The sequence below is a fragment of the Cariama cristata genome, unplaced genomic scaffold (assembly GCF_000690535.1).
Source record: "Cariama cristata isolate BGI_N322 unplaced genomic scaffold, ASM69053v1 scaffold3589, whole genome shotgun sequence".
Classification (NCBI taxonomy): domain Eukaryota; kingdom Metazoa; phylum Chordata; class Aves; order Cariamiformes; family Cariamidae; genus Cariama; species Cariama cristata.
This window is the reverse complement of record NW_009636164.1, coordinates 16220-27258: the sequence shown is the minus strand read 5'-3', so window position 1 is coordinate 27258 and position 11039 is coordinate 16220. Positions and strand designations below refer to the sequence as shown.

At 42.3% G+C, this 11039-nt stretch overlaps 1 protein-coding gene across 1 annotated transcript in view; it reads left to right on the top strand.

Moving 5' to 3' along the window:
• Window positions 1–1344: 1344 nt before the first annotated feature.
• LOC104167518 (rho GTPase-activating protein SYDE2-like) overlaps window positions 1345–11039 on the top strand; it is a gene marked incomplete at its 5' end in the record, with an annotated part of 25423 nt that continues 15728 nt past the window's right edge. Inside the window, 2 exon segments of the mRNA XM_009707806.1 lie at window positions 1345–2073; window positions 10740–11039. The exon segment at window positions 10740–11039 is cut by the window's right edge and continues 17 nt beyond it. Of these exon segments, the coding sequence (XP_009706108.1) occupies window positions 1345–2073; window positions 10740–11039 (1029 nt within the window).

The following is an 11039-nucleotide window of genomic DNA, read 5'->3' as shown; positions in this document are numbered from 1 at the left end:
GAAGAGTAAAAGTGAGAAAACTCGTGGGTTGAGATAAAGACAGTTTAATGGGTAAAGAAAAGCCACGCGCACAAGCAAGATAAAACAAGGAATTCATTCAGCAGACGTTCAGCCATCTCCAGGAAAGCAGCGAACTTAACTGGATTTGCATAGCTGCTGCTTGAGTCCTCCAGAGAGGCGTCTGTATTTTAACACCTGTTATTGGTGTGTAAATAATTTTTTGCTGAGAATAATGTTCAAGCAGTATCAAATAGCTGCTCCCATCTGAAATTTCCAATTGCAGAGGGCTTTACCTGAAAACAAGTTGTCTGTTTTATGAGAACCCAGTGATCCTGGTTTGGTCTTACTGGCTGAGCAAACCCTGTCTGGGTTGCCCTCCTTCACAGCAGAGCGTGAGGATTATCTGACCTCCGTTCCCTGTTTTTTAATTGGGATGTATTTGCAGCTTTCCTTCCAGTCCTAGCGATGGAGCTGATGCTTGCCCGGGGGTGAGGTGCTCGCTCCTTGCGTGGTCCCACCTCCCCGGACGGTGCCCTGCGGCACTGCTGCGGAGCGGGCTGCTTGGATGCCCTCTGACAAGGGGCTCAAGTACAAGTGGCTTTTTTGATGCACAATTAAATGTTTGACTGGTGCTTTAAAGAAATCGTGTCAAGTTTTGGGAGAAGTCAGTGGAATTTGATTAAATGTTGCATGGAATTTTTGCTGTGTAATGAGATATTTTAAAACTTTTCTACATTTCTTCTTCCTCCTTCCTTCCTTTCATGATAGTGTGTTTTGTTTTATTCCCCACAAATCGGAGGATGCCTCTGTCTTAATCATAAGATAAACCTGGTAAGGACAGTCCTTTCTGGAGGTTTTTGTGCAAGAGATATCCTCACCTTTATTTATATATAAATCTAGAAGTGAATCTGTGGGGTTTTTGTAGCCATTTAAGCAGTACATTACACCAAAAGCAGGGACTATTTCATCATTGACGTAAGTAAACTGGAGAAGTACTACGGAGCAAATTTTCAATCCAATTGTACCTGAACTTGGCAGAAAAAAAGCAGTCATTTCTATGTAAGTATGCGTGACCTTTCAGCAGGGCTATCTCACTGCCATTTATCTAAATTGCATGGTGTTAAAAATACAGCCAAACAAGCCTGACTAAATATTAATTATGTGCACATTCTGCTTTGACAGGCTGAAATCTAATTTTACGATCACATCAACTTATCTTGTGTCCTTTCGGATGAGGTCTAATGCAAATGTCATTTGACAGCATATGTGTTCATCTGTCAAAAGCAAAGCTATATTCTAAACATTTGTCTTTCTGTCTCTTTTTGCCTTTCTTTCTGGGAACAGATTTAATAGAAAATGTTTACATAGCTCCGAGGAGCAGGAAGGAGCCCAAGTCCCCCCAGGCCAGCGAGGTGCCCGAGCACAGACCACAGATGAACAGCATTACTGTTTCTAAAAAACGCAGCTGGCTGCAGCAGAGCACGCACCGACCTCCTCCTCCTCCAGAAGAAAACACCTGTAAGGAAACACACGGGGCTGTTATCCTGGTACCCAAATCTCCCATCCTGCTGCCCGAACCCGAGGTGCTGTGGGCTCCTTCCACATCACCGGTGGGGCGGGAGTGCCCCGCACGAAGCCGCGCTCCTGTCGCTGCCCTGCCAAGCACCGCAAGCCCTGCTGTGCCGAGGAGCGCTGCTTTGGACTTTGGTGAGGATAATGATGCAGATGATGAAGGTGAAATATGGTACAACCCGATCCCTGAAGATGATGAGCCTGACTTGCTGAGGGTCTGCCCTTCTGCTGTGAATAGCCCTGTTGCTGTGGGCTCCCTGGCGATTCGGTACAAACCCTGCCCTGGGGGTGACATTGGGATGGCCACGAGTCCCCATGAGGGTCCCCCACACTCCATGGAGAGCACGGGGAACGGTTGGACGTCTCAGTCCAGCGAAGCGAGTCAGGCCGATGCCGTGCATCCCGGGGAGCACGTGCAGCAGCCCTGGCAGAGGTTTGCCTGCAAGGCTCCCAGTGTGCTGGCAGTAGAGGACAATCCTGCCTGTAAGTGCCCTTCAACAGGTAAGGGGTTTCAGGAACATAAAAGTGTTAAGTCCTCTGTTTTCTTTTAGAGGAGTAATAAACCCTTCTTAGGTCTTTCTTTTCTATTCATTTTATTTTTATCAAGCAAACTGCTGGTGGAAATGCATGTCAAGTTCATAAAAAAAGACTCAAATTGTGAGACTGATACCTACTAAATGTAGAGCTGCACAGTTGTTTCTCAGTCAGTTTGTTCATGGCATGTCCAGGTGTGGTTGTCCTTTGCATTCTCTGGCCCTCACGTTGCTGTAAAAAAAAGTTTTTACAAAGCAAGCTTGCTAAAACCTGGTGATGTGAGGACACACTGGGTTTCCTTCGTTAGCTGGTGTCTAACCCTGGCCTTGGATTCCAACCTCAAAGCTACTTAATGTCTGCAGAAGTTTCTTTAATTTGCTGTCTGGGACTTATTAATAAAGACTTTTTGGAAGACCATGTAACGCTATTCATCACATCGCTTTCTGTAATTGCTGTCTTGTTGACTGTCTGAGACTAATCTAATAGACTGGAGAGGAGTGATTTTTCACTTTCAAAAGCCAGCCTCTTTGTTCCTTGTTATCTTTGGCTGTGTGTTTGATAGTCTCATTTCCATAATTCCATTAGTGTGGGAATTCAGCATCTTATTAAAGTTTTTTCGCAGTCTGTTAAAAAAAAACACCCACAAACAAAAATAAAACTGCACCAAACAAAAGCAAGCAGAAAAAAACCCCTAACCCTTTCCAAAAAGGTATTATTTTTAATTACTGATGTCTCTTATCTTATCTTGACCTTAACACTAGTATCCTTTTGAGAATTAGAAACGGCGTAAAGTTCGGGAGACAGGGAATTCCAGGTTACCCCCTTTGGAGAAAGTAATCGCGTTCTTTGCCCTGACATTTAAGAGCCTGTATCTCTGCCCAGCTCGGCAGAGAGGACCTGAAACACCAGCATCGGAGCCCAGGTGTGCGTTCCCCTCCGGAGGACCCCCCGTCTGGGTTGCCCGTCTCCAGCCTCGCCATCCTGGTGGGCTTCTGGCCCCGCGTGCCGGGAGCTGCTGTGCCTGGATTCCCAGCGCGGAGGCTGCTTATGGGAACGAGGCTTGTTTTCAAAGGCACCAAAGCAACCACTGTAAACAGCGGAAGAAAAAACGCTCGGTCTTCTCTTCTGGGAGCTCGCATTTTGTTCTTCTTGTGGAAATGGTGCAGATACAAGTGTATTTTTAGTTGCCAAGTGTGTTAAAGTTATAGGGCATTTATTTAGATATAGCTCACTTTATAGCTGCATTAAATACTTAGACCTGTTATATTTGCTTGCAAGACAGAGGAAGTATCATGTTCTTGAGTAGATTCTGGTCATCACTGGAGCTCTAGGTGCTTTGGATAGGTCAGTAAGCATGGTTATTTAGGAAAGCCACGTGTTGTGCACACTATTTGACCCCAATTTGGGTGGTTAATCTCTCAATATGTAGGCAGCTTTCTTTTTTTAAAAAATAAATCCCTTTATGTAAGAAGAAAGAAGTCAAAATTATTTTCATACTGAAGGAAGATTTATTTCAGAAAGCAAAATTGCCCATTTAAAGTGTCTCATGAAACCTGGAGAAAAGTGTTCTGAATTTCCCCTGATTGGTTTGTTATGTGTTGAGTTAATTAAGGTACTTTAAATGCAGCTCTTCTTTTGCATATATTGAATAATGATCACATTGAATAGATTAATTGGTGATGAAGTGGATCCCTGCTGCTCAGTAATTGGCTTTATTATGGAGAAGTGGCTTAGTTCTTCTTTTTAATCCAGTTAAGGTATCTACGGTTGTTTTCAGTCAAATTTAAAATGACAGCTCATCCATACAAAATTACTGCATGAAAGGCAACATGGCCACCTTAACTTTATTTATGTTAGGGCCTTGTTTGAATTATACAACGGCTATGAAATAGATATCTATATTCTTAGAGAGCAGGATACATTAAGCAGTAACTCCTGACAAATAAGCAATTACTGCTTTGGGGAAAGGTCTGCTTACCTTTCTTATTGATATGATTTTATATATGTCAGTATTGGTTAGCATTAGAGTCTAAAGTATTAGATTTTGAGAAGCACAGGCAGAAAAAAGTGGGGCACTGTAAAAGTCAACAAAATACATAGTCATTTATTTTGTCATTTGCTATTTTCTTTTTTGGATAGTGGAATCAGTTTTACGTTTAAAACTTTAAATGTTGCTGCCTTATTTGGATTTCCTACTTTGTAGAGAGAAAATGGTCGTGGATTTTTTCTTTTTGCTATTTTTTTTGAGAGAGTCTTTATTAGACAGACAATTAAGAAAAAATAAATGGTGGAATTCAGTTATTGGGAGTCTTTCCAAACACAGGAGCAAAGAGATATTTCTTGTAAATGTTATCAATAAAATAGATCATAACTGTAGAGGTGCTAATTTGCCCCATAGTCTTAATTTACACCATTAGTTCCTGGTGTTAATCTGGTTACTTTCTATGGTAAATACCATTTATGTTAATAGGATTTGTAAGGTAATTCCTTAGTGAATAATTCTAACCATGCTGACTTCTAAAAAGAAACTGATTAAAAATAAGGTGCCCCTATAGCAGAGATTGGGAAAATAATTCTTGTATTTTTTTACAACAAGTACACAAAAGGTAAGAGTAAGAAGATAACTTGGTTCCGAGTTAGTGATGTAGAAACATAGTGCCAGCTCGTGCTCTTAGGTCTGTGGGAGAAGTGGAAAGGACCCTGGAGGCTGTTTTTAATTTGATGTCTCCTTGTGCAGGCAAAATGGTTATGATAGGAAAGTAGGAATATTTTTTGTTATAAGTGCAATATGGTGAACTCTATATAGAGTTTTTCACATATATGAAATACTAAAGTAAATTTTCTTTACAACGGTTTAGGATTGAATTCTAACTATGTTTTTATAGATGCGTGTATCACCTGCAAAATGTTGGAGCAAAACACCACTTCATAATGTCGACTGCTGCAATAGATTTACATTGTGGACCTCTGAATGGTGCCTTCTGAAGAATTTGTAGTATTTTTGCTTTTGGGGAGGATTACTGTTGGGATTAGTGTCCGCCTAATCACTGGAATCATCTCACATGTATCTTATCTCAAAGACATCCTGGTAGGACTTGCATGTTGTAGGTTGCCAGGATCTGGACTGTGCTTTTGCTACTGAAAATGTACACGTTAGCTGTCTGGATGGAAAATCCTGATAGGAATCAGCGTAAACATACTTCTTTTCAGTGTTGTAGGAAGTGAAGGTTGATGCCGTATTGCCGCTTAACCTCAATACATGCCAACTGGAGCTTGGCTTAAATCATATTAAAACTACAGTGCTCTTTCTCCACTTAGACCATGACCACTATCCTGGTTTCCAAACACATCTTTTGGGGCCAATGCAGGCAAATACTTTGCATGCTTAGATGTTGCAAATAAGCTTCTCCTCCTACATAGGGTATACTGAGCAGCAAATCCTATCTACCATTTTCCTTCCACACATTGCAAATTCTATTTGCTTAATTTTACTTTTTTCCTGTGTGGAAGATGCTTTGTGATTTTGCTGTTTTCCAAGCGCAAGGAGCTTTGGTTTCACGAGGCAGAAAAGTATTCATGTGAAATACTTGCATAATGTTTGAGATACCAGAATGGTTTGGTGTGTGGCAGAAAGGTCCCTCTGCTCTCTTGTTCTCCTGCAGAGCTGAAGCCAGTTTATTAGTGGGTTTGGGGGAGTTTGTGCACATGCTTTTGAAGGTCGAGGGCTTATTCATGCATGTGTCTTTGATCCATGGGGTGACAATGCCATAATGACCTGCTGGGGAAAGAGGCAAAAGGATGTTGCAGCTGTGGAGTGGAAACAGTTAATTTAAAATAGCTATTGCCTTTTTCAGCTTCTCATTTGTACCGAGTAACTTTATATCCTCTGACTGGGGAAATAAGGGCAAAGCTGCTTTTCATGCCATGAAAGACACAGTCAGGGGAGGAAATCTTTGTGAGAGCAGCCCAAACAGACAGTGCATGGCATCAGACGTGGTGCTGCTGCTTGCATCTTGGTGCGATGCTGGCGTCTGAACAGAGCTGACTGTGGTTTACGTGCATTGCAGAATCATCAGTGTTTAAAATATCTGCAGCAAACTCATGCTTGTTTGTAGATACTGAACTCTTAAGTTTGATCAGAAAGTGCTGTTACATGTGCTTGTTCCTCTCTCTAATGAGATGCCACTGTCAAGGATGCTGTGAGGAAGAGCAGGCAGTGGTCAGCCTGTTCACCTCTTGGCATGCATGAGCCTCAGGGGCTTATGCTGTAATCACCTCCTGTTTTAATTAGTGGGCTATTTAAAGCAATTTATTTTGTACCTTTTGCTCCTGTAAAAGATGGTTGATGGATTTATCACAGCTTAGTTAATGTCAAGTGTTTTGATATAGCATGATTTCTTCTCCTAATGCCATTTACAATTCTACTCTGGAGTTTTATGTCGGAACAGGTCTGGAACTGTATAAGGATGAGAAAATATAATGCCTGCACCTGAGTAAGTTAACAGCCTTTGACATCAGTAGAGCTGTGCCGTTTGTGTCAGTTGAGGAAGAAGATCAGTATTTCTTGTGGAATCTAGCACAGAAAAACAGTAGCCCTTTTTCAGTCACCTGTTCTTTGCTACAAGAACAATTTCAAGATATTTGGGCTTTTCTATTTTGATTTGCTGCTTTTTCATTTGTAATACTTTTTTCCAATAAGTCCTTGGGTTGATTTTAGAAATAATAATAATGAAAAGCGTGACAAATATAGGCAGAAGGGAGACTGTGGTTTTGAAAGTTATAACTGCTCAGTATAAGCTGTATTTTTTTTTGTCTTTTCAAAATGAAATGACTTAGATCTTCAACACTAATGCCATTGTTCTAGAGAGATGCTTTCGGTGTTAGATGTAGTGTACTTATTAAGTGTGTCTGGAGAATGGTAGGAAAAATTAAATTACCTGTCAGGTTTAGTTAGGTAGGAACTCAGCATTGCCATTAGCTATGAGAGTGGCCATTTGATACTTCAATAGCTTGCTGTAATAAGGAACTGATAGTTTTCTGACTTACTCATTCACCTCAACTTGTTTTCCCAAAAATAAATTACAGGTTTTCTGAGGAACTCTAAAATAACTCAGAAACCTTACCTTAAGCAATGAGGAATGTTACATGTATAATAGGGTAATCAAATGTGCCTGTAAAATAGCATGCGTTGCTGGCAACAGGTATGACAGTGATATATGTGCCCAAGCACATGTAAACAGTGTTAAGCAGGGTCGGACAAGGATTTTTACTGTGCTAAGTCACTGCATATGTCTGGCAGGGGCTGTGCTGTAAGTTCTTAAGATGGTTCAAGTTCTCTCGTCCCTTGGGGCAGCGTTGTGTGGGGGTACGGGGCTGGCAGTGCCTGCCTGCTCCGCCAAGGGGCCGGTGGTGGTTGCCCCATGGACACCTGACCGGATGGGGTGGGAGAGTGGGGTCTGGATTTGTGAAGCACCGTGGGCTGTTTGTGTCTCTTTGGTCATGAAAAGGCTTTATGCTTTCACGCAGCCAAGCAAAAGGTGGCTTTGGTAGTCAAGCTGAACAAATAGCTGATGGAAGTAGTCACTTAACAATGTCAAGTCACTTTGACTCAGATTGTGTTGTCCTTCAAAAACTTTTTTTTTTTTCTGTATTGCTCATACCGCTGAAGCTTCTGGAAAGCATAAGGTTAATGTAGTAAAGACAGTATATCATAGAAGAGCCTAGATTGGAAAGGACTTCAGAACATCATCTGGTCCACCCTTTGATGGGAAAGGGAGCCTAGATGAGATTACCTAACACCCTGTCCAGTCGCATCTTGAAAACCTCTATCTCGAAGAATCTACCACGTCCCTGGGGATGTTGTTCCAGTGATTGAGTGTTCTCACTGTGAAAAATAAATTAATTATATATGTCATCAGCTGCATACATAAAACTGACCATCCCCTTGCTGCCCTGGTAGTCATTTATGTGACAGGTGCCTCTTTTGTTTCGTCTGCTCCTACCATCCTTCTGTAAGGGTATTTTTAAAGTTTAACTACTGAGGTGTGATGTGCTGTGGCAGGGCGAGTGGGGACAGGAATAGTGAGGAGCCTGTTTGCAGCACAGCCTTGTAACTTGGTAAAAGGAATGAGGCACCACTCGGTTCCTCTGGCACCCTTGTGCAAAAGCTGTATCGGGTGGGTGGGCTGGGAAGGAAAGTGGTACCGGACTGTGCTACAGGTCCTTTTGCAGCTTGTTCAGAGTTGTCATGTACACTCTTTAAAATTGCATGCATACCTCAGCACATTGCTGGTTTTAGTGGAACAACATGTGGCTCAGCGCTGATGGGAATACCATCCTGCATAATACTCGACTGTTAAGTTTCTTCCAGCCACATACTTCGTTTTAACTGTTTGGTGCTGAACGCAGCAGAAGCTGGGCACATAAAAGTCAGAGTGTTAGACTGACTCTTCAGTTCTAATGAGCTGGGGGGAAGTTTAATTTGCTGGCCTGCTTTTCCAAGCCCATGCCAGAGACTTTTGACAGAAAGGGAGGATTAATGTTAGCGGGCTGCAGTATGGCACTGACTGCCATAGAGTGCTCCAGGCCAGCCCACCAGTGGGACCGTGCTGTGATTTGCAGTACAAGGGAAGGCTTTGTCCGCTTTTACCAAACACCACATTTCTAACTAGCTGCTTGCCAGAAAAGCACAACAGGCATGCTAGAAATAGCCCTTCCCCTTCGAGGGAACTACTTCCATGAGATGCAGGGCTAAATGAATTTTCCTCTGTCGTTCTGGAAAACAGATTCTATGTGTTATTCTTCATAGCTGAAACTTTCTTTTGTAAAGATACTCTTTTAGGCAACTATCTGCAAAAGTTATTAAAGCCAAACTTCTGTTAGGACTAGAACTAGTCTTTGTAGAGTTTTTTTGGGGGGCAAAACCCAAAACCACAACAAATCACTTTGGTCAAAGACCAGATTGCCAGATTTAACTGTTTAAACTAAGTGAAGCATAAACAGTAAGTTATAGTTAAATGGTGAAAATTAATTTAGATGAACAGGAGACTTGTAAAAAAATCACTGGCCGTATGGTGATTTGGACTTGAAGTGATTAGTTTAGAATTAAAGCAGCAAGCCTTTGAGAAATCTGTAAGAGAAACCTCTGTAAAGTATGATTTACTGAGTATCTTGTGAAAACAATGCTTCTTTCTTTCTTTTTATATGCTGTAAAGAGACTCTCCCTTTCCCTGGCTAGTAGGCAGGGGATGGCAGATGGATATAGGTGTTTAAGTCTCTGTGAGCTGCTCGGGCTAGTTGCACGGCAGAGGGTTCGTGTGCGTAGGGGCTCCGCAGTACCCAAGCCTGCACAGGCACAGCTACACGAGTCTCTCGGGAGCTGCTAAAATTTGCAAAGTGATGAGTAAATGGGGTGGTTATCGCTGGCAAGAGCCACTATTGTTTTTTCAAGGGATAGAAAAGTGACTCTAAGTGAAAGTACTCATGTAACTTTATTAATATTTATCATTCTGGCCTCAGTTCCCTTCTTGCGTGCTTCATTAACTCATGTAAATTCGTTGCCCTTCCTACAGTCGTTACTGCCTCATGCTGGTGAAAGTGAGAAAAGCTTAAGCTATAACAGTATTTCAGTTTCCTCGAGTATTGGAGCATGAGGTGAACCGCAGGTTCCTGACTCTGCCATACTGGCTTATGTCTGATTGTGTTCCTTAATTAGTTTTTTTACTGGTAAATTGAGGGAATCTTTTTTTTCTTTTTCCCTGTTTAGTGTCAGTGCCTGCTGTTACATGGTTTGGGGTTTGGGGTTTGTTTTTTGATACCTTGAAGGGTGGGTGATTTCCCACAAGGACATCACTTAGGAACCGTCTAACTTTAAACCCTGTCATGGGATGGTTGTGCTAGGAAAGACGGAAAGTTGCTGGCAGGAATGAGGCAGTGCAGGATGGAGATTTTGGAAGGAATAAATCCTTGTTGTGTTCCTCCTCCTCTGTCCTGTGGTGGAAAGGAGGAGCTGAGAGAAGTGGAAGAAAAGGTGTGAGACACGGCCTGCACCTACACAGGAGGGATTTAGGGCTCTTTGCGGTAATAGAGGGACATGCACAAGAGTATAGCCATATACTTTGCTAGAGACAAGCATCTTTCCTCTAGACCTAAGAGGAGTGGTCAACACTGATGTGTTGGTTATGTAGCTAACTGCTTTGTAGACAAGGGTGCATTTGCCATATTCCAGTGTTTTCCCATTTAAGACTGGTTTCGTTGCACCTATGCCCCAGGAATGCAGCCACATCTGCTTGTATGGGGGGTATAGCACAAATGGATTGAGCTGAATGCAGCGGGTGAGATAACTGGTTTGTTTATGTGTAGTTTCTGGCCCTTTCATCTCCATAAAGCAGAACAAATCTGGCTTTTGACGATGAACTGACAAATTTGGCTGAACAAGTCAGCAGAGCACAGCTTTCTGAATGCTCATGAACATCTGACTGATGAATGAATGGTGATTGTCTGAATGAATTGCGTTTATCAAGTTATGACAAATCAACATGTTTTCCCCTAGTTCAAGATTTATTATTTCACTGCTGCGAACTGTAGTTACCGAGTGGTTTGCAAATGATTATTCCTTCTCTTTTCTTCTAAAGGGTCTGGAGTTGTACTTGCACACAAGGCTGATACACCCTCAACAGAGGTTTCTCCTCCAAGTCCCAGTCCTCTGAAAAAAAGCGGATCGATCAACTGGCCTTTCCCTGATAGAATTAAATCTCCCAGGACTGTGAGGAAGCTTTCCATGAAAATGAAAAAGCTGCCAGAGCTGAGCAGGAAGCTGAGTGTAAAGGGAACTTTAAGCCATACTGGTTCAGATAATCCTCCTTCCCTGCTGAAAGGTAGCTGCCGGGATACAAGCCATACAGTGTCTTTGCCATCTTCTGGAAACTCAGCCA